The 22630-nt window shown below is 33.6% G+C and overlaps 4 protein-coding genes and 1 pseudogene across 5 annotated transcripts; 3 read left to right on the top strand and 2 right to left on the bottom strand.

Annotated features, from left to right (window-relative positions):
• Window positions 1–305: 305 nt before the first annotated feature.
• Window positions 306–2483, top strand: LOC126657992 (5-OH-xanthotoxin synthase-like). The gene is made up of 2 exons (XM_050352624.2): window positions 306–1209; window positions 1778–2483. Exons 1-2 carry the CDS (start codon window positions 328–330, stop codon window positions 2390–2392), a joined length of 1497 nt encoding a protein of 498 aa, XP_050208581.1. The 5' UTR covers window positions 306–327; the 3' UTR covers window positions 2393–2483.
• Window positions 2484–4614: 2131 nt separating this feature from the next.
• On the top strand, window positions 4615–6747 carry LOC126657976 (cytochrome P450 83B1-like). Its single transcript, XM_050352623.2, has 2 exons — window positions 4615–5525; window positions 6023–6747. Exons 1-2 carry the CDS (start codon window positions 4638–4640, stop codon window positions 6632–6634), a joined length of 1500 nt encoding a protein of 499 aa, XP_050208580.1. The 5' UTR covers window positions 4615–4637; the 3' UTR covers window positions 6635–6747.
• A 1609-nt stretch (window positions 6748–8356) lies between these two features.
• LOC126675977 (cytochrome P450 71A1-like) lies at window positions 8357–9760 on the top strand (annotated as a pseudogene).
• Window positions 9761–9842: 82 nt separating this feature from the next.
• LOC126657950 (uncharacterized) lies at window positions 9843–16459 on the bottom strand. Of its 2 annotated transcripts, none has more exons than XM_050352620.2 (16): window positions 15930–16459; window positions 15791–15852; window positions 15613–15680; window positions 15376–15497; window positions 14961–15066; window positions 14792–14843; window positions 14205–14322; window positions 14082–14112; window positions 13954–13977; window positions 13669–13793; window positions 12069–12150; window positions 11139–11261; window positions 10990–11043; window positions 10830–10899; window positions 10566–10599; window positions 9843–10408 (listed from the first exon to the last, which is right to left on the bottom strand). In XM_050352620.2, the coding sequence occupies exons 1-16, from the start codon at window positions 16150–16152 to the stop codon at window positions 10122–10124; spliced, it is 1581 nt and encodes a 526-aa protein (XP_050208577.1). In that variant the 5' UTR covers window positions 16153–16459; the 3' UTR covers window positions 9843–10121. The 2 variants fall into 2 exon arrangements, with proteins under 2 accessions (XP_050208577.1, XP_050208576.1); XM_050352619.1 differs by having other exon boundaries at window positions 10560–10599; window positions 15930–16458.
• A 2016-nt stretch (window positions 16460–18475) lies between these two features.
• On the bottom strand, window positions 18476–22234 carry LOC126665627 (bZIP transcription factor 29-like). Its single transcript, XM_050358468.2, has 4 exons — window positions 21066–22234; window positions 20844–20976; window positions 20668–20752; window positions 18476–19033 (listed from the first exon to the last, which is right to left on the bottom strand). Exons 1-4 carry the CDS (start codon window positions 22037–22039, stop codon window positions 18798–18800), a joined length of 1428 nt encoding a protein of 475 aa, XP_050214425.1. The 5' UTR covers window positions 22040–22234; the 3' UTR covers window positions 18476–18797.
• Window positions 22235–22630: the final 396 nt, after the last annotated feature.

The raw sequence follows: 22630 nt of genomic DNA, 5'->3' as shown, positions 1-22630 counted from the left end.
TGGATGAACTACTTAAGTATAACTTGTTATTTGATTTTCGAATGACTCATTTGGTATTATCTCTGAATCACTTCATTTTTATATTTTTTCATAATTATTTATTGAATTTTAGTCTATAAAATAAACATCTATATGTTGTCTGCATCTGCCAAGATGAGATAAAACAAAAAATTTGTTCCGTAAAAAACTTTATTATATGATTTAATTAGTAAAAAGATTAAGATTTTTTTTAGAAGTGTACGTATCTCCTGAAAACAAAAATCTCTACATATTTAATAGCCGTTATCTTGCTTTGCCATCACAATATCCAGATATCAAAAGAAAAAAATGCTACTCATCTTCTTCGTTGTACTTGTCCCAATTTTCCTAGCGTTTCTTCTCAAGAAACGCAAATTCACCCATGGTCATCAACCTCCTGGACCTACTGGTCTTCCCATAATAGGAAACCTACTTCAACTTAATAACACAAACACTTATAAATATCTATGGCAACTTTCCCAAGAATATGGCCCTCTCATGTCTCTAAAACTAGGTTCCAAGCCAACTCTTGTTGTCTCGTCAGCTGAAATGGCAAAACAAGTATTGAAAATTCAAGATCTTGATTTTTGTAGCAGACCACTTCTTGCTGGTCAGCGAAAATTATCTTACAATGGTCTAGACTTAGCCTTTGCACCTTACGATGATTACTGGAGGGAGATGAGAAAAATTTGCGTCCTTCATCTTTTGAGCTCAAACCGTGTACAAAGTTTTCGACCCATCAGAGAAGAAGAAGTTTCTCGTATGATTCGAAACGTTTCGAAACTGGCTGGAGAATCTAAACCTGTAAACTTGACTGAAGAAATGATGGGCTTTACGAGTACTGCTATTTGCAGAGTTGCATACGGTAAGAGGCTTGAAGGAAGCGAAGCTAAGAGACTTCATCGGCTGCTTAATGAATCACAGGCCATGTTTTCGGATTTTTTCTTTTCGGATTACTTTCCACACGTCGGATGGATTGTTGATAAAATGTCGGGACTGATGTCGAGACTAGATAAGAATTTTCAGGAATTTGATGTTTTCTATCAACAGCTTATCGACGAGCATCTTGATCCTAAGAGAGAAATGCCTGAGGAGCTGCACGACAACCTTATTGATGTCTTACTTCAAATTTGGAAGGATCAATCTCTTAAAATCCAGCTTACCTTCGATCACATCAAAGCAATTCTGATGGTACGATTTAACCTCAGCTCAAAATAATAATAATAATAATAATAATAATAATAATAATAATAAGAGTCAATTTTATGAGTTTTGGCGTGTTTTGTAATTATACAAATTTTCAAATTTTTCAGTGGAAGAAGTGAATTATTAATTTTTACAATTTCAGATCACCAAATTAATTTTTGATAAAAAAAAATATAGATATGACTGCTGGAACATTATATATTCTTATGTCTACATTAATATTTTTTATCGAAAATAATTTGGTGTTCTAAATTATAAAAAATTAATAATTCATGTCTAATATTATCAAAATTTAATCAATTTATTATTTAGCGTCATATAATCAAGTTTTAATAATTTTAATAAATAATTTTTTAAATATAAATACCCACCATGTAAACTTTGTGGATCCACCATTGTATGCACCACCACATGCATTTTTAAGTCAGTAGCCAAATTGGGAAGTTATGTTCAGTACCAAAGAAAATAATAAATACCATCCTTATTATATATATTTAAATGCTCAATATTGTTCTTACATTTGATTATGCATGTTTTTACTATATTTGTATAGAATATATTTGTTGGTGGAACGGATACAAGTGCTGCTACTGTGGTATGGGCAATGAGCTTTCTCATGACAAATCCTGAAGCAATGAAAAAAACACAACAACAAATTAGAAAATTATTTGGACAAAAGGGTTTTATAGATGAAGATGATGTCCAACAATTATCTTACCTAAAGGCAGTGGTCAAAGAGACAATGAGACTCCAACCAACAGCTCCGCTACTAATTCCAAGGGAAACAATCAACAATTGCACTTTAGGAGGTTACCAGATTCTGAAAAAAACCCTAGTTTACGTGAATGCATGGGCAATCGGAAGAGATCCTCAAGTTTGGGAGAAGCCATTAGAGTTTTATCCTGAAAGGTTCCTGGACAGTAACATGGACATGAAAGGACAAGACTATGAGTTAATACCGTTTGGAGCTGGCCGGAGAATCTGTCCTGGTATGTTCATCGGAATTGCAAACGTAGAGCTTTCACTTGCTAATCTTCTCTATAAATTTAACTGGGAAATGCCAGATGGAATGAAACCGGAAGAGATCGACACCGATCATGTGCTGCCTGGCCTTTCCGTACAGAGAAGGGATCATCTCCTGCTGATGGCTAAGAGCTATATCTTATAAGATTATTATGCAATGTACTTAAATAAAAGGCCAAACTCACTTTTAGGCCCCTATACTTTCAGTTTTTTTTATTTGTTTTTTTTTCTTTCAAACTTCCGTGTTTATACTTAAAAAGCTCATAAATAATATTTGTCTTTTTGAAATCTTCATCGCACAGCTATGTTCTCAACAGTTTCCACAATGTATCCAAAACCTAAAAAATAGAATGATGCCATTACTCAATTACTTTGAATGTCTGCTAATTTGTTTTTTCGCATAAATTTGAAAACTGACGTACCAATATATATCCTTTAGAAGAAAACCACGATTTGATCACTGTTATATTGGGTATAAATTCAAATGTTCAAAGCTCAACACCACATCATCAAAATCTAGCGGTAATAAAAAATAAAGCTGACACAACACATGAAAGAGAAAAGAAAGTTGAGTACGTAAATGCACATTACATATCGGTTTAGGGTTAAAAACAGAGTAGAACTGAATATACAACAGATGAGCAGAATCATAAATTTTCAACTGATATGAAATGGTAGACGTGAGAGTAATTTGTTCTGTTCTGGTTCTTGCATACTCCGTGACATACATGTGTTCTACAAGCTCCTGCCTTGCGCTGAATCATGCAATTGGACCGAAGTAGTTAAGATCGTGTGTAGGTTTAGGATTTAAGTTGGTGGGCATCTCTTAACCCCTGACATAACAAACCTATGTTTTGTAAGTTAGTGGCCATTAAAGAATTTCAAATGCAGTGCTATTTTTTATGCTAAATTTAGCATGAAAAAATAATAATGATTATAGAACATTTTCACGGGACACGCTCTTTAAATTCTGACAAATATTTAAAAATTTCAAAAATCGGATTATCAATCCAGTTTTTCCGTAAATTTCAAATCCATATTAAGGATTTAACGTCTTACTCGCAAGAGATTACAAAAACAAAGTTGAATTGTGAATACCAATACACAAATAGTCTATTGTTTTTCTAAAATATACTAATTTCTTAATATATATATGTACATACACTTTATTTGTAACTGTATCTTCTTTGCGATTTATTCTATTAATAATTATCTCTTATAATTTATTCTAAATTTTTATCAAGAAATTTATTAATATTTATTATTACATGCAGTTAATTTATATAACTACGATGTTTATGTAATAAAGCAAAAGCGAGAGTTTTGTACTAGTATATATATATATAAAAAAATTGACAGATCATTTTAGTACGTTAGGGGTGAAACCAGCTACATGGCTGAGGTAGCGACCGCCCCTGCAATTATTATTTTTTTACTTAATTACTCCTTCAATTTTTTTAAGGCTTATCCTCTTAAAATTCCCCCACTTTTTACCCCCAATTCGTTTGCATTCTCACGTTGTAAAACCACCAAATATACCCAAATTACGACCTTTCATTTTCAATTGCACCCTCAAGCATTAAATTGACCTCTTTTCATTTGAAAATTGTTCAAATCAATATTTTAAATTTTAGCATATATTTTAAAATAAGACTTAATATTTTATTTAAAACAAAAATAAACCTATTTTTTCAAGTGAAAAGAGATCAATTTAATGTTTGAGGGTGCAATTGAAAGTGAAAGGTCGTAATTTGGATATATTTGGTGGTTTTGCAATGTGAGGGTGCAAACGAATTGGGGGTAAAAGGTGAGGGGTTTTTAAGGGGATAAGCCTTTTTTTAAATATGGTTTATTTTAATTTTTATACTATTAGCCCCCTCAAATTTTATTTTGTACAAATTAGCCACCCATAGTAAAATTCCTAATTCCGTCTCTGGTCAATATAGTAATTTATATAAAAAAAATTGATTTATAAATACATTATTAGTAGTAGTATATGTAGATTGACGGATCACCTTACTACCTCAATATAGTAATTTATAAAAATAATAATTAGTTGATTAATAAATTTATTATTATTAGTGATTTAATTATTAATTAAATATTATACTTCATTAAAGTATTTTATTCAGAGACAGCGTGCCGCTTTGTATTCTTCATTTTTGATTTTGTATTCCTATGCTCTTGAGCCGTAATTTTTAGTTTGCCGCTTTATCGTGTCACTTCTTGTGGGTAAGTTTTTAATTTTAGAGTTTTGCCGTATTTTATAACTTTTTATATATTTGTATTTATAAAAATAAAATACAGACCGTATAAAGTGACACTAGTATCTCTAATAGCTGCCATCTTGCTTTGCCATCACACTATCCATAGATCAAAAGAAAAAGAAAATGTTACCCATTTTCTTCCTTGTACTTGTCCCAATTTTCCTAGCGTTTATTTTCAAAAAACTCAAATTCACACCCAGTCATCATCAACCTCCGGGACCTTCAGGTCTTCCCATAATAGGAAACCTACTTCAACTTGATAACACAAACATTCACAAATATTTATGGCAACTTTCCAAACAATACGGCCCTCTCATGTCTTTAAGACTATGTTTCAAGCCCACCCTCGTCGTCTCTTCAGCTGAAATGGCTAAACAAGTTATGAAAATCCAAGATCTTGATTTTTGCAGTCGGCCAAATCTTGCCGGTCTGCGAAAATTATCTTACAATGGTCTTGACTTAGCTTTTGCACCTTACGATGATTACTGGAGAGAGATAAGAAAAATTTGCGTCGTTCATCTTTTTAGCGCAAACCGTAGCCAAAGTTTTCGACCCATCAGAGAAGATGAAGTTTTTAACATGACTATAAACATTGCGAAACTAGCTGGTGAATCTAAACCTGTAAACTTGACTGAACAAATGATGGGTCTTACGAGTACTTCTATTTGCAGAGTTGCCTTCGGTAAGAAGCTCGAGGAAAACGAAGCGAAGAGATTGCATAAGCTGCTTACTGAAACACAAAATATGTTTACAGCTTTCTTCTTTTCGGATTATTTTCCTTACGTCGGATGGGTAGTTGATAAAATGTCAGGACTCATGTCGAGACTTGAAAAGAATTTTCAAGAATTTGATGTTTTCTACCAACAACTTATCGACGAGCATCTTGATCCTAAATATACAGAAAGTATGCATGAGCTGCACGGCAACTTTCTTGATGTTTTGCTTCAAATTTGGAAGGATCAGTCTCTTAAAATCCAGCTATCTTTTGATCACATCAAAGCTATATTGATGGTAAGATTTAAGCTCAGCTCATAATAATAATAATGGCATGCTAAAATAGTGTGAGATTTGTTCATATATTTTTGAAGCTTCTACCAAATATTACCCTTAGTTTTTGGTTTACCGAAACTTCAATTTTTATTATAATGTTACTGTAAATTTAATAGCGCTTGAACGAATTTAGAGAAAAATAAGGAGATTTATCCAATTATAATCACGTGTCACATCCGCATGCATTAGTCTCAATAGTTCAAAAACATATTGTCTGAAATGTAAATTTAGTTTATACTATCATTTTAATACGAACTGAAGTTTGGTGTCAAACTGAAACCAGTGACAAGTTTAGTACCATACGGACTTATAACATAACTGATCCTGCTATATTTTGGTTTTTTTGTTCCATCTAAATTGTGGTAATCAAATTCTTATAATATATTTTCAAAAAAAAAAATTCTTATTATATAAAATTGATTGTTCATTGTTCTTACGTTGGGATATGCTTTGTATAGAATGTATTTGTTGCTGGAACGGACACAAGTGCTGCTACTGCGGTTTGGGCCATGTGCTTTCTAATGAAATATCCTGAAGCAATGAGAAAAGCTCAGCAAGAAGTTAGAAAATTAGTGGGACAAAAGGGTTTTGTTGATGAAGATGATGTCCAACAATTGTGTTACCTAAAGGCAGTTGTGAAAGAGACAATGAGACTCCAACCAACAGTCCCAACACTACTCCCAAGGGAATCACTCAACAATTGCACTTTAGGAGGTTATCGGATCATGAAAGAAACCCTAATTTTTGTGAATGTATTTGCAATTGGAAGAGATCCTCAAATTTGGGAGAATCCATCCGAGTTTGTTCCTGAAAGATTCTTGAACAGTCGAATCGACGTAAAGGGACAAGATTTTGAGCTTATACCGTTTGGTGCTGGCCGGAGAATTTGTCCCGGTTTGTTCATCGGAATGGCCAATGTAGAGCTTTCACTTGCTAATCTTCTCTATAAATTTGACTGGGAAATGCCAGGTGGAATGAAACCGGAAGAGATGGACACAGATAATGTGCTGCCTGGTCTTACGGTACACAAAAAGGATCCTCTCCTGCTGCTAGCTAAGAACTACATCTGATGAGGTTAATTATGCAATGAATTTTGTGAGAAAAAACAAAACAATTATCTGTTTTTTTAGTGAGCATGAGATCATATGCGGCTATATTCTTAACTTTTTCGAAAATGTATCAAATAGATATACAGACCAAAATTCTCAATTACTTTGCATGCATGCTAATTTGTTCTTTGTGTAATTTTAAAACTGACATTTCCAATATTATTATTATATTGGCAATATATATCCTTAGAAGAAACCTAAGACTTGATCTCTCTTTTTCTTATCACACAAATTCAATCCAGACCATACTAGGCGCAACTTCCATCTAACCCTAAATATATTATAAATATGTCTATATTTTTAAAAAAACTACTTTCAATTTTTTTTTTTAAATGTTACATCTTAACTGGGGCCTGGCCTAAAGCCCGACTTGATGCTAAACGATATGAGCTCAGTTTTAATTTTATTTTCATTTATTTAAACAAATTAAACATAACAAACAACCTATATAAGCGTGTTTAATTGTTCGTTAACCGGCCGTATGCTCGCATATATTTCTGTCTTTTGCCAATTGTTTCATTCAAAAACATAATATTGCCCCCGTTTAATTCTCATTATAAACTTAAAAAGTCCACATTCGGTTCAGAGCAATAACTCAAGCCCATTTCTCAATTCAGCACATTCAACCAGTATTCTTTTTAGTGGAAATTTACGAATGCTAACTTGCTTTTCCTTTAAATTTCATACGGAAATTTTATAATTCAATTTATTATTTTATGACCGGCGGGGCGAGACGTGCATTTTAAATTTTAGCAATCACATTATTGGTTATTAATTAAAATTTAAGACTATGCTACTAATTATAAAAATAGTGTGAAAATTATGAACATAATTTATATGACTTCAATATTTTACTATTGTCCTGATTCTATTTATTCAATTAATTACATGTGATTTGAAAATGGTTTGATAAAAAATAAAAAAAGGGCAAAAAATGCACTTGGATGAACAATGGAGTCACACCCGTTTCTTCAGAAAACATAAGGATCAATTTGTTCAAAAAACAATGGAGTTACACCAGTCAAGATGGATTAATTATCGATTTCAGAAATAGGGTTTCAGTTTGGATTAGGGATTTAGATTTACGTTTGCGCTTAGATTTAAAAATTAGGGATCACCAAAGAAGATTGAAAATTTCAGGCATTAAGAAACTTGAGAAAAAATGAGCTCTGATTCTTTTTTTGGAACGAGAGAGAAAACGATCCCGATTAGATTAGACAATACAGCTTTGTTTTACTAAAAAAGATACGGCTTTTAATTGATGAGTTTTGAATAAAAACAGCATTGCATTGTGTAAGTGACTAGGCATGCATTTTGTACTCCGATGTGCCATATAAAATTCAGACTGGCCAAAAAACTATATTAGGATACACAATGTCAAAGCGGGAAAGGTTGGGATGTAATATATATAGAGTTAATGTCATAAAAATTCACCAATTTTACACGTTTTCTTATTTTAATCACGTTGTTTAAATTTTCTCATTTTCATGCACGAACTACCACTTTTTCTCAAATTCATGCACGGTGCTGAGGTGTTACGACTTCATTGGTGTAATTCGCTAAGGTAGAGGTCATTTTACACCAATTCTGATGGCAAGATTTTAAAACCTCAGCTCAGAATTTATTTTTTATTTGTTATCTGCTTACAAATATCAATAGCTACAGAAGATCTGTAGGCTAAAAATGCATGTAACAACTGTTTTTCGCTTATTTTTTGAAGGCTTAACCCATATAGAGGTCCCTGTACTTTACACATTTTTTTTTGTAGGTCCTTATACTTCATTTTTGTATTATTTGGTCCCTTTACTTACCTATTTTTGATTTTCAGGTCCTTTATGAGTTTTTTCCGGTCCTTTTGTGTGGCTAGAGGAAACAAAAATTGTAAGTAGAGGGACTGGAGGAAACAAAAATTATAAGTAGAGGGACTGGAAAAAAATCACAAAGGACCTGAAAATCAAAAAATAGGTAAGTAGAGGGAACAGATAATACAAAAATGAAATATAAGGACCTACCGAAAAAAAGTGTAAAGTACAGGAACCTCTATATGGGTTTGGCCGTTTTTGAAAAAAATTCAAGTATGCATCTTCATTTTAGTAGAAATTTTTTAGATCATATTATGTAAATGTGGTAAGTTCTATAAAAAAAAACAGGTTGCCACATGTATTTTTGCCCAGAAAAAACTTCACGTTTAAATAAAATAAAAGATTAAATATTAAAATATAAGGAATCAGGGTTCGATCACCAAAATAAAATAATGATAGTTTGGATACCTGTAAATCAATTACCCCTATTCATAATGTAAATAAATTATAAGGCGAAATATTTATTCAAGATGGCAACAACTTGATTTGAAAGAAACTTTGAGAATCTCCAACCCATATAGTATACATAAAAATACTTTTTTTCATCCTACACTATTTCCACTATGAATTGTTAACTGTTCTTACATTTGGATATGCTTTGTATAGAATGTATTTATTGCTGGAACAGACACAGGTGCTGCTGCTGTGGTTTGGGCCATGAGCTTTCCAATGAAAAATCCTGAAACAATGAGAAAAGCTCAGCAAGAAATTAGAAAATTAATTGGGCAAATGGGAAAAGTAGATGAAGATGATGTCCAACGACTGTGTTACCTCAAGGCAGTTGTTAAAGACACAATGAGGCTGCAACCGACAGTTCCTTTACTAGTTCCTACGGAAACAATCAACAATTGCACTTTAGAAGGTTATCAGATCATGAAAAAGAAACCCTAATTTATATGAATATATGGGCAGTCGGAAGAGATCCTCACGTTTGGGAGAAACCGTCTGAGTTTAATCCTGACAGATTTTTGAATAGTGGAATCGACGTAATGGGACAAGATTATGAGTTAATACCTTTTGGTGCTGGCTAGAGAATGTCCCGGTATATTCATCAGAATTGCTAGCCAATGTAGTGCTTTCACTTGCTAATCTTCTCTACAAATTTGACTGGGAAATGCCAGAGGGAATGAAAAGGGAAGAGAGACCGATAACGTGCTGCCTGGACTTACGGTATATCTGATGAATTTTTTGCAATAAAACAATATAAAAATATAATGAAACAAACAAGAAAATGAAGGACCATCAAGTGAAAATTACCTGTTTAAAGTAGAGGGTTTAGAAACAGAATAGAATGCAACATACAACAGTTGAACAGAACAATAAATTTTCAATTGATATGAAATGGTACAAGTTGTCCCTCATATCGATTCAGTTCCCCTCGAATATCATTGAAATCAATGCCCTAATCCAGGAAAATGGGTTCCCTCCAAAGAAAACACACAATGTGAAGGGAACTGAAGAATGAAAATTCAATCTAAATTGTGCAACAAATTCAGCAGTCACTAGCCACTGTCCGAAAATGGTACAAGACTCTACACTGAGAGCAAAAATTTCACCTTTTAAGTTGGTGAACATATAACTAAAACCTATGTCTTCCTTGGCCTACCTCTCTTGCCAGTGCTACCTTTACTTGCCGAAGCAGGGCGGCCCCGTCCACCTTTACCAGAAGCCTTTCCACCTCGCTTACTTTTTGGTGTCCGGCCATTCGCCTCTTCTTCGCTATTCCCGCTTTCATCATCACTCATCTCTTCGTTTTCTGATTCTGATGAATCTTTGGACTTCTTCCTTTTCTTCAAAGTATCAGAATTTTTAGCTGCAGCTTTCTTTGTACTAGGCTTAGCAGCTGGAATTTTGTTCTCAGGTTCCTCACTCCCTGCAAAGAACCAAACAAAAAACATTTAACAAATCAAATCACATAATATTGGCACAGCAATGAGCTGCGAATGCTTTTGCTCACAAACGTATAGATGCTGAAATATATGAAAACAAGAAAAAAAAAAATCAAGGAGTGGAATGTATCATACCAGTACCTTCACCAGAAGCTTTGCCATCATATGTATCCAGCTGTAAAAAAACAAAAACATATACGTGAGCAACCATGTATACAAGTAGGCGGAACACATCATTTGTTGGTCTGATAGATTGCTCATGCATTAGCAGAATATATTCATAATAGAAGTACACAAAATTAAAAAGATAACTAAAATCTTAGTTAGGAACAAGTATTTTCATCCTCAGACAAACCACTTTGAAAGCAAAACCATCAAAAATGATCACAAAAGCTATAAAATTACCTGTTCAAGTCGATCAGCTGCATTTTTTCTATCAACTATAACCATTGAATGGCCCATACCACATGCAACACTGAAAGAGAAAACCACCCATTGTGAAATTCCATTAACATGCTCGAAAGCATGTCATAACTTTTTGAGAAAAAGAAAGTATATTGCTTACCCAATAACATGCATGCCATCGAGAATCTCTACCTTCTTGGGTATTGCTGAAGACCTATATACCCAAAAAAAGGTGGAGAATTAAATATAGTAAGAGGAGCCCCAACCCCAATGACATAAAACAACATTAAATACTGTAAAATAACATACTTCTGTCCAGCAGGACCATATCCCAATTCACCATACTGAGCATGGCCCCAACTTATGCAGGAGTTATCAGCACCAACAAAATGGTGCATGCTGCCAGAATCCATGCATCGTAAATTCCAACCACTGGGGATCAACAAGAAAGACAAAAGGAAAGAAAAAGGAACATAAGTATATCAAACTATGATCAGCATCATTAAACCAATTAGTTCTTCCAATGTACCAATAATGAACATGAAAGACCCTCAAATATTAAAGGCCTGATCACTCAAAAACCCCTCACCTTTAGACTTTTTTTCAATTCCACCCCGACGTTGAAAAATTGTCAATTTTACCCACTTTTGAATTTTCCGTTTTCAATTGTACCCCGATTTTTTAATTTTTGTTAATTTTTTTACTTAAATGATGAAATCATTCAATTAACTAAGTTTAAAGATGAAATTAAATTCTTTTTTCTTCAGAAAAGTACAAATAAGTCCTTTATTATTAAAAACTAACTAAAAACCATAATCAAATTAACACTATTTTAAATTCTTAATTAATTTAACTAAATTTAAATAAATTTTAAAAACATACAATTAATATATGCTAGACATGGAGGATGTTTTTAAATTTTTTTCAAGTAAAAAAGACGTTAATTTAATATTTCAGGGTACAATTGAAACACAAAAATGCAAAATAGGGTAAAATTGACAAATTTTCAACGTCATGGTATAATTGAAAAGGGGCTAAAAGGTCGGGGTTTTTTAAGACATTAGGCCAATATTAAATGATGACAAAATAAACAAAAACAGCCAAACAGGATTAAATAAGGAACTTAGAACAAACAACTAAACATCAACAAATTAAAACCTGAATAAAACAGAGCAATTGATGTGAAAGAATAACATCATAAAGCTACTAGAAATAAGTAGATGACAAAGACAGAAGAACCTTAGATCCATTAGAGGTTTAGGATACATCCAGTCATCACCGGTGCTCTTTATTTTGCCCCACATATATAACTGTCCACCTCCTGGAGAACAAATGGAAGTAAATTTCATAAAACTTGTTCTAATAAGCAACATTAAAACCATATGTTTTATGTATGTCATTTAATGGTTATTTTTATTAAATAAACATGAAATCTCATATACAGGATGTGTTATGTATGTCATCTAATGGTTGTTTGTTTCCATTTAATTAACACGAAAGCTTACACCTTTTTTGAAGCATGCATCATTATAGTCTTCCAGTCTCTATAATGAGACGGCAGTTTAAGATATTTAATACATGACTGCCTGAGTAAGGCCTAAAACAGTAAATGCATGACAGTCGGAAGAAGGGTTCCAATAAATTCACCAACAAGGACAAGTAAGAATGCATCAGCTTGCATGTGTGTCTCTGTCTGATTGAGAATGACAGAAAACTTGGAAAAACAGTATGGCATGAAAGGTACAAACAAAGAAATTTTAATATGATTAAAACCACCAAGACAGAACATTATCTTATGGGAGAAAGAGAGAAACGTATAGAAAAGAAAAGTCAAAATAAAGGGTAAGTAGAACGTCTATGAAATCTCACTAGTACAATCAAGATAGCCAGTTCTAAACTTTGACTGCGTACATTCCAGAGTAGTAAAAAGCGTAAGGCGCATTAAAGACCATATAGACCTTATCGGCTAAAGTGCAAAGCGCAAAAAAAGCACTCGCGTGAATGAAGCAAGGCATGCCCAAATTTAAAAGAACAAAAATAGTAAGCTAAAAAAACATAATCTAACAAATCCAAATTCCCAAAACTACTAATAAACTTTTGAAGAATCAATTTATACCTCAAGAGAAAATTCATTACAAAAACCTTAAAAAGTCTCTATAAAATTAGGAAGAAAGATCAAGTCTAAATGTCAAATACTTAAAGTTGATAATAAGTCATTATCAGTATGGAAGTCCAAGTCCTCAACAAAAGAAATATTAAGAATTTATAAGCCACCTTTTCTTATTTAAAAATATAAACCTAATTTGACTCAACAAGTTTTTTAAAATTAAAACTTTACCCTTTCATATATTTTCAGAGATTAATGTAACCAATTAAATATTAACAAGCATTGCTCAGTGCTTTGTCCAAAAATTGCGCTTAAACCAAAAAGCATGCGCCTTATTAAGAGCGCGTCAATTGACATGCGAAAAGCCTTGGTTCCACTTGCACCTCACCTTGGTGCTTAATCAAAAGGGTAGCGCTTCTAACCACGCTGGTACAACCATCAATTAAGTACATACCAAATACCCATAAAAGGTGATACATGAATGAAAAAAAAGGTCAAAAACCAATTCTCTGAGCACAAAAGTTGACAGTCCCTCGTTCCATTCACAAATGTATGCTGTTTTAGCAACCTTTACAGATCAAAATTCCCAAACATAAAAATTTATGACTGATGATTCGTCAAAAAACAAAGAAGAAAAGTAATTCAATCTAACACAACAAATTTATCAAATAGCGCATGAAAAAAAATCAGATGAAACTGCTCAGTCTAGTAAAGTGCACAAACAGATAATACCTGCTGTACATGAAGAATTGACAGAACCAGCAGAAATAACTGCATCAGGAGGTAGAACATTATGCCTCTGAAAGACATCCACCCGACGAGGGGCCCATTCATCCTTTTGCTCTCTATGCCCAAGCCTATGTAGCAGCAATCAGAAAATTACATGCATGCCCAAAGAGAACGCAAACAAGGGATAGGAAACATATAAAAGCTAGAAATCTTTGAAATTTAGCCAATGTTTCAAATTTTTTATTTGCATTTCTCACAAATGCCAGTGTAAAGATAGTAGGCACCAACCTTCCATAACCACCAAAGCCCCACCTAAAGATATACACAATGAACAATTATCAGTTATGCATGCATTCAAGATGCACTGAAAGAAATGAGCATGTACATATTGAATAAAACAAAGAGACATCACTTACGTGTAAACATGGCCACTTGAATCCACAGCCACTGCATGCCAATACAAAATTAATAAATGCAATAGGCATCCAGAAATAGGAAATGTGTGTGCGAGCAAGGAGAGAGCATTTGTTACTACAAACCCGTATGATTTGATCCACATGCAACCTTTACAATAGTTTCCCCAGAAAAAGAACTTATCGGTCTAGGGCGTGGCTGGGCTTCATAAGCAAGCCTGACTGAGCTATCTTTAGTATTATACTGCAAACAGGCACAAAATCTTAATAAGATCCATAACTACAGCAAGTTTATACATGAAATAATGCAGTAAAGTGCCAATCTAATTCAGATACCAGCAACAAGAAAATAAATCCATCAAGTTTAGGACAAACATCAGATCTTTAATTTCACCTATAATGCCTTTGCAAGGCCCCGGACTTGGTCATACTTTCATGTCCAGCCCCGTAGTGATTTTACCCACTTAAAATTTCACCAATAATGCCTTTGCAAGGCCCTGGACTTGGTCATACTTTCATGTCCAGCCCCGTAGTGATTTTACCCACTTAAATAACACGCATACACAACATAAAAGACAAAAGAGACAAGACGTCATGTAACTACGTATAGGTTCAGGTTAAGTTTTACATCTTTATTAAAGCATAATTTGGTAAAGCTGTCCACATATAATGCAGAGCAATAAATCATTAAAGTGGTAAAACTTCCAATGTACCTCATTGTCTGTTCCATGTCCAAGCTGACCATACTGTGGAAGGCCAGCAGTTCTACAAACCAGTGAACATTTTGCAAATCAGAAAGTAATCTGAGTAAAGCAACAATAAGCATAATATTAATTAGTTAAAGGCTACAAAAATAAAACTAAAATAATCCACAAACCATACAATATAGAAGATCCTTTAATAAATGATAACCAGACAGTGAATTCAGCTCCACAAGCAGTAGTTTTGACATCATTCACGAGACAGTGAACAGGAGATGCCTCTGTTTCTGTTAAGTGGTAGAATAAAGCTATTAACTAAAAAGCCGAATTTTAGAAATATAAGCATGCATGGTGGAGTACAGACACAGATTTGACAAATTAAAATATAAAACTAAAATGATTGTTATTTTACTTCAAGTATGGGAATGGAATAGTAAAGCCAATGAAGAGCAAAATACACATCTTACAGTGTACCTTCTATGGAAAAAAAAGGTATCCTTTTACAGCATAAACCAAACAAAACTGAATTCTTTTTTACAATTGAAACAAATAACCAAAAATTGGGTTGACTGTGAAGATGAAGAAACTGAATTTACCATTTTTAGCAAAACCGGTACCAAGTTGCCCATGTTTATTCCAGCCAAATGCTAGGGATTGACTGTCTTCAGTGACCACCACTGTGTGGCTTCTCCCTGCTGCAGCGCTAATAATTTTAAACCTTAAGACCATAAACCAATAAATCTAGAGATATTAGCCACAAAATAGTCATCAAACATAATAAGCAAAAATAAACACATAACTTCCTGAACATTGTCAAGGCGAATTAAACGTACTTGGAAAGTTCAGAAACAATGGTTGGTCTATCGCGCTGAATTTTGTCTCCGTGACCTAATTGTCCCTTCTGAACACACCAAAATTAACCATAAAATGAGCTCAATAAGCTTACATTATCTTATTTAAACACTTAAATAAAACATTATTTTAAAGAAAAAGTTGATTTAAGATTCATACATCATTCCGGCCCCATGTAAAACAACGCCCGTCAACGTCCAACGCCACACAGTGACAGGAAGCTGCACCAACCATTATTTAAGAATAAAATTTAAAACACAATATATAAAAAGAAGGGCCACATTGAAGTCAAGGTTACCGCAGCCGGAGGCAACGAAGCGAATGTCAACGCCGACGAGAGGACGAAGACGAGTAGGAGAGACCAGGTTACCATCTTGAGAGCCTTTCTTCCGACCGACCATGTCCCAACTGGTAGCACCGCAGAACAATAACTCACCTCCATTCTCCTCTGTTGCTGCTATCTTACTATTATTACCATTATTCTCCTCGTCGACCTTCTTCTCCGCTTCAACAGCCGACATTTCAGGCGAGTTTGAAATAATAAAAAATAAATTAAAAAAATGGCAACGAATGAGACAGATCTAACGGCTAGTATTTGAAATGGAGTTAATCAACGTCTGATAGGAAGCGGGAAATGGCGGGAAAACGGAAAGTTGGAAGGAGGATCTGGGTGATTTAGGGTTATGAAAGTGAAAGAATTGCAGAGTGAAACCCTAATTCAAAAACAAAATGAAGAGAAGGGATAAAAAGGGATTTGTTTGGGTTTTTCAAGAAATAGCTACTTTTTATTATTAAAGCAAATTTGTGGAGAGAGAAACATTGGGTTCGATTTTAATTTTTTCCACCTTTTCTTCTTCTTTGGCTCTATTTTTAAAATTTCTTTATTAATAAAAATCTCACAAATTTTTAATTTAAGTAATATGAATATTTACTTATCTAAACTGCGCAATCCACTTAACAAAATTAAAATCTGAATGGTGGATTTTTTTGGATGAATCATGATAATCGTATAATCTGATTTTTTTCTAATAAAAGTTATAACTTCATAAGAAACTTTGGTTTTCTTTATTGATAAGGCAGTAAGAAAATTTTAATTGTATGACTAACAAGTTTTCATGATAAAAAAAATATTAAAAATTTGCAATCCACTTAACAAATTTTTTATATAGTTATTGTATAACATTGTTTAGTAATCTGATGATTAAACAATCGAACTAAGACCTTTAGATAAATCACCCAAATTATATGATTATTTGACATGACTACTCAAATGCTAGCTTAATGGTCAAATATTATATCTAATACTATTAGTTAGATTTTGTTGGGGAAGAACAGTCATCTTTACTAAATTATTTATATGCTGTTCTTTTTTCCTTACACAGAGCATATTTTGTGTCAAAAAAAAAAATTAAACCACCAAAACTACATATTAATACTATTTTTTAAACTATTAAACAAATATTTGATGGCTAGATTGTGATACACATGGGATGTACGTGTAGCCAATTTATGGTGGACATGCTCCATTAATTCCAACCAAACTTAGTTCGTAGATTAATTGGTTGCGACTTGTGAGTCTTGTGACTGGTGAATACTGACTGACATTAAACACTTTCTTTATGTCTTATTTCGTATATTTATATATTTTCCTTCCACCATTTTCTATATACATTCTATTTGAATTAATTATTAATGTTGATCGAACTCAAAATACAATTAAAACTCTATCAAACATCTCTAACAGCATAGCGGTTGTGTAAAATTAAATCAAACCGACAAATTCAATCAGTTTGATTTAACATTAAAAGAATTTATCTTTCAAATTTTATTCAATTTGAAATCTTTTACATCTTTCTAAATGTACTTTGGTTTGATTTTTCCAAAAATAAAAATTTGATGAGGTTCAATGCAATCCATTCGCACTCCTAAACATTACCGATATTGGCCTCTTATAGTCTGAACATCAAGCAATCCCTGAATCGCCGAAGCCATTTTCGGCCTAATAGGAACCATTTACGTCGCTAATAGAACCAGTAAGAGGCGACGTGTGCCCACTTCTCCTCTACGCGCAAATATTGGGCATGGTGGTCTCACACGTCCGCACCCAATACAGAAGAGCGTGGAGTAAAATTAGATTCTGAGAATGCTCATGGGACATATAGATACCACTCGATAGATGTTTAGGAAGGTAATGTTTTATTAGATTCGTCAACAAGTCTGAAACCTTTTGAACTTTTATCTATACTGGAAGATCACTTGAGGCGATATTGGAGTTTTCTGATCATATACTATTTATATGCTTAGCACATCCAAAAAGGGTTGGCAACAGAAGTGTTTTAGAATCATCAATGGTGCAAAATAGTTTTCTCCTCTGATTATTAATTAGATCTAACAATTCTAGACAAAACTAATTAAATTCACATTGTCAAATGTGTATAATATGATTAATTTCACATCTAAATGAACAAAACACGTTTAACCATTTAAACACGAATAAATAATATTTAATTTCAATTTTTATCTACTTGTTCACTACATTTATATTTATTTACTTTATATAAATATTATGTTAATTATTTTAATAAATATTAATAGATTTATTTATATTGTATTAGATAAATTTAAATATCATTTAAATAATTCAATATATGTAAATGCATATTTTAATAAAACTCAACTCGATAATACATTTTATGAAATGTGTTTGTACATGTGTATCGTGTAACCATATTTAAACATATAATATTTTTGAATTTTAATATCAAACACAATTATTAATTGTGTTGTACCGTATTTACGAGTATGTATCAATGGCTGCAAACGTGCTTTGAAATAAGACAGCAATGCGACTGAAACATAAATATCATAACACCAGTCTTAAACAAAAACTAAAGCGTCAGCTATAGACAAAAGTTGAAATTGCTCTATTACAAAAAAAAAAAAGAGTATGAAATGATCGTCCCAGCACCAGGTTTATGCAAAACACAACAAACCCCATGAACAAATCAATGGCTTACTGACATCCTCAAAAAATTTACTACCGTCAGAAACTTATCATCGTATACAGAAACTTCTATACGGGTTTGTACTATTGGTATCTCGGATTTGGTTCAGATGCTATCCAGGTGAGAATAAACAAAAAAACTGTGTTAAACCAGTGAACTTATCATTTAAACTTACTAGCAGCCTCACCATTCTGCTGCTGGCACTGAGGCTGGTTATGCTGATGCTGCTTTGACAGTTGTTGTAGTTGTTTTTGTTGGTCTTGCTGAATCTGATATGGGTTCAGGTTCAATTTTAACATCTGCTGATTAATAGGAAGCTGTCGGTGCATTTCTCCTCTCAGCTCGGCAGCAGCAATCCTTAGCCGCTGAACTTCTCCAACTAATGCCTCATTTAAAGCTGTCATGTCATATCAAGGTGAAATATAAATATGGCAGTTCCAGGCCGCGTATTACAATCACAGCATGGAATAAACAGGATAAAGAGGTATTTGAATGACAGAAAGAAGAAATTATGCACAATTCACCGAGTTAGTAACATGATAATTGGAATAATCAGATTACTGGATAACTTCGTTCAGGAATCAAGACAGATTATCCCCGAAAAGCAAGGAGAGCAGCTTCTAGTCATTCCAAAACTTTCTCCTTTTAAAAAGTTTCAATAATCTTTTTAAAAGGTTAGCATGGTTTGCAATTAAAACATGAACTTTAAATTTTGGTAATGTCACACACGAACTATCAGTTTTTTCACTTTTTTGCAATTTGGAACACCGAGTAATTTTTCAATAAAATTGTTGATATGGATGCCGGAAAAGTTATATATCATGGTGTCCACACTAGCATTTCTATCGGAAATTGATCGGTGTTACGAATTGCAAAATTAATAGTTTGTGTTTTGATAAGGTTTGTGATATAATTGCAAAACACGTTAAAGTTCATGATTTAATTTGAAGATTAATGATGTTCTTGTAAGTATAATTATTTTAAAATTGAATATCTAGCATCCCTACCCTAACAAATAACATAAACTTCATCCAGATTAATAATGTTCTGGTAAGTATAATTAGTTTAAAATTAAAAGAATAATATATGTTGAAAAACTAAGACCAGCTTCTACACTTGTTCCAGGTAATCTATGAAGCACTAAACATAAGATATGTGGCTAACTTGACTTTTGAATTATATGACATATTTGCTTTGGCATTTGGACAAGCAAAGATGCAACACTATGGATAAACATCCAGCTAAAAAAGTGCAAAGAAATGTAAAGAATTAAGAGCTCATTGTTCCAGGAGATGAAATATGTAGAAAAAATGAAGATTAAAAAACTTGAAATCTGAATCAAGGCCAGTTTACTTCAAATTTAAGTCAAGCTGCAAGCTTATTTGGGCAATGCACCCGAAATCAACATAGGGCTTTTGCTACCATTTTAATGATTGATGCATGATTGATTTATTACTATTCTCGGAAACAAGAAAAGGATTGATAAATAAAAAAAATTACATATCTCAGATAATCATGGGTTCTCTAATTCCCATTCATTGTCAAAACGGAAATCCCGATCCTTTACATATTTCTAGAACAAATGATAGCACAAACCATGCGACTCAACAAAAAACAGAAATCACATCTCACCTCCCAAGTGTCCACTACCTATCTGATATTAATAGAGAGAAATTTTAGGAGAGTCGTGAACAATAAAACCATCATCCGTATTCAGTTAAATCAGAAATTATAACAACAATACCCGATGACCATTAAGCCAAGAAAAAGCATATCCTAATGAAGATCGGGCACATTCTAGCAATTTATTGGCAACTCAGAGTATCATGAGGATGAAAAACACAACAGAACAAGAGAGATATAAGCAAGCTAAATTTTAGTACTAAAGTCAAATGTGTTATGCCTGTCAATTGTTAATATAAAAACACCATCCTAACAAATTAGAGTCATAAACTGTAGAATTTCAAGTAAGATAAACAAGGTCGGTATAGTTGAATGTATATGAAGCATGCAGTGTTAAAGAACAGTTACCATCTTTAAGTTTGGCTGCTTGTTCCATTGCCTGAAGACAGAATTTCAATTCATTGTTCTGGCTTGCAAGAGCCGCAGAATCTCGCTGGACAAAAGCAAATAAATCCAGCAAATTTATGATGAATGCAAAAACCACAAAATTTAGTAACTAAACCTCAGTATCCCAGAGAACCCACCTGTAAGACCGTAACCTGAGCAGACAAGGTTGTTGCTTCTGACTGCAAAGTCTGCACCTTTTGCTCTAACTCTGACATATATCGTGTTTTCCGCTCCTTAGAACGAGCAGCTGATAGACGATTAGCTAAAACCCTGAAATGTACAATTTGCATTAGAGCAAATCTGCTTAGTAGCATATTTATTAGCTATACTTATACAACTAAAACTAAATGGCAAAACACCTTTTTGCACGCTTGGGGTCAGCCATAGCAATCTCAGCAAGCTTTTCATTTGCCATAATCTTTTTGAGCTCAGCTTCAGTGAACTCAGTATTTCCAAATTCCAAATTGAACTTAGCCGATTTCCCATCAATTGAATTTCTAGGTGACTGCTGGCCAAGAGGAGGAAACTTCAAAGACTCATCATCAAACTGCAAACCTCCTATATAACTATCCATCGACAAACTTCTACAATGGCGAGAGCCTCGCGTGTAATCACCACCGGCACTTCTCTTAAGCCCTTCTTTAACTCTACTCTCCACTTCATTATCACTGCTTTCCGCGCCATTCGCCTTCGAACCACTGGCTCTACTATCCAAATCCCTATCCTCAGTACCAGAAGAGTTCAAAGTATCAATATTATCCAAATTCATATAAGCATTAAACAAATCATCCACCACTTCTCCCTGAGATTTCCCTTCTACATTATTCCCACTCCCATCTACAGAGCTACGTTTTTCGATACCCGAATTCTTCTCTATCGGTATAAGCTGGGGAGATGACTGAATAATAGTAGAAAATGCTAAGGGAATACTATCACTCATTGATCGCCTATGAGCTCTACGAGGAGGTAAGCTATCAGTACGAGGAGAAGGAGCCGACAAACCCTTGTCTTCCATTGAAAAATCAGGGTCAGATTGAGTAGACAGACAAGGCAAAGGACTTAAAGGAGGCAAAGAATCAAGAGAAAAAACACAAGACTGAGACAAAGACCTTGAATGTAATGAAGAAGACCGGTGAGAGTTTGACCTTGAAGCCGTACTAAACTGCGAATTATTCGGATGAGAAGGCGGCACACCGATTCTCTTATTACTCACATCAACATTAAAACCTTGACGCATATTAGAATTACCCATTTGAGAAGAACCGCTGTAACTAGTGAATGATTGAAGCATTTGCATAGCTCCTCCTCCATTTTCATCACTGCCACTCTCCATTCTTGAAAACCCCAACAAAATTTTAAAATCTGATTATGAATTTCTTCAGTTTAGGGTGTATTTGATAAATGAAATTAAGTCTGGGACCTATTTGTTAATATGTTTATGTGGTGGCGGTAATTACATAGGCTATTACAAAGTTCTTGTCCAGAAGCAAAAAATGGGAGACATTAAGAAACTACAGAGACACGAACACTACTGTCCTTAAGGCCTAAAATTTTGGGGGTCTACTGTCCTGTGGATAGACGTATGTTATCCACGTGGTGACGCGGTTCTACAACACAGCGGATATAGAAATAAATTGATTTATTTTTTATTGCCCTAATATCCGCAAAGAATTTTATTTTCATTCATTTATTATTAGTTGCTTAAATTGACCAGGTGCATGTATGATGTATCTATAAGGCTGGGCTTAGAAATGACGGTGTTAAGCCCATGGATATGGTAATGGGCCTGATTGATGAGATTTGGGTGACGGCTTAAAAGATCAATCTGAGCCGTCAGTTTTTGTAAACCCTGATGCGACAACTGTTATAAATTGAGAGCTTCTCCTAAACCCTAATTATCATTAGTCGACATTTCTCGTGTCTG

This window comes from Mercurialis annua, linkage group LG1-X (assembly GCF_937616625.2).
Source record: "Mercurialis annua linkage group LG1-X, ddMerAnnu1.2, whole genome shotgun sequence".
In the NCBI taxonomy this organism is placed as follows: domain Eukaryota; kingdom Viridiplantae; phylum Streptophyta; class Magnoliopsida; order Malpighiales; family Euphorbiaceae; genus Mercurialis; species Mercurialis annua.
Note: the sequence above shows the minus strand (reverse complement) of the source record. Positions and strands in the feature narration are given on the sequence as shown.

Coding starts and splice junctions, on each gene's coding strand:
- LOC126657976 (XM_050352623.2), top strand. CDS start 4,638: ATGTTACCCATTTTCTTCCTTGTACTTGTCCCAATTTTCCTAGCGTTT. Junction 5,526..6,022: donor ACATCAAAGCTATATTGATG/GTAAGATTTAAG, acceptor TGCTTTGTATAG/AATGTATTTGTTGCTGGAAC.
- LOC126657992 (XM_050352624.2), top strand. CDS start 328: ATGCTACTCATCTTCTTCGTTGTACTTGTCCCAATTTTCCTAGCGTTT. Junction 1,210..1,777: donor ACATCAAAGCAATTCTGATG/GTACGATTTAAC, acceptor ATATTTGTATAG/AATATATTTGTTGGTGGAAC.
- LOC126657950 (XM_050352619.1), bottom strand. CDS start 16,152: ATGTCGGCTGTTGAAGCGGAGAAGAAGGTCGACGAGGAGAATAATGGT. Junction 15,681..15,790: donor TTACATGGGGCCGGAATGAT/GTATGAATCTTA, acceptor TGGTGTGTTCAG/AAGGGACAATTAGGTCACGG. Junction 10,900..10,989: donor GATGGCATGCATGTTATTGG/GTAAGCAATATA, acceptor TTTCTCTTTCAG/TGTTGCATGTGGTATGGGCC.
- LOC126665627 (XM_050358468.2), bottom strand. CDS start 22,039: ATGGAGAGTGGCAGTGATGAAAATGGAGGAGGAGCTATGCAAATGCTT. Junction 20,753..20,843: donor CTCAGGTTACGGTCTTACAG/GTGGGTTCTCTG, acceptor GCTTTTGTCCAG/CGAGATTCTGCGGCTCTTGC. Junction 19,034..20,667: donor AGCAGCCAAACTTAAAGATG/GTAACTGTTCTT, acceptor ATGACATGACAG/CTTTAAATGAGGCATTAGTT.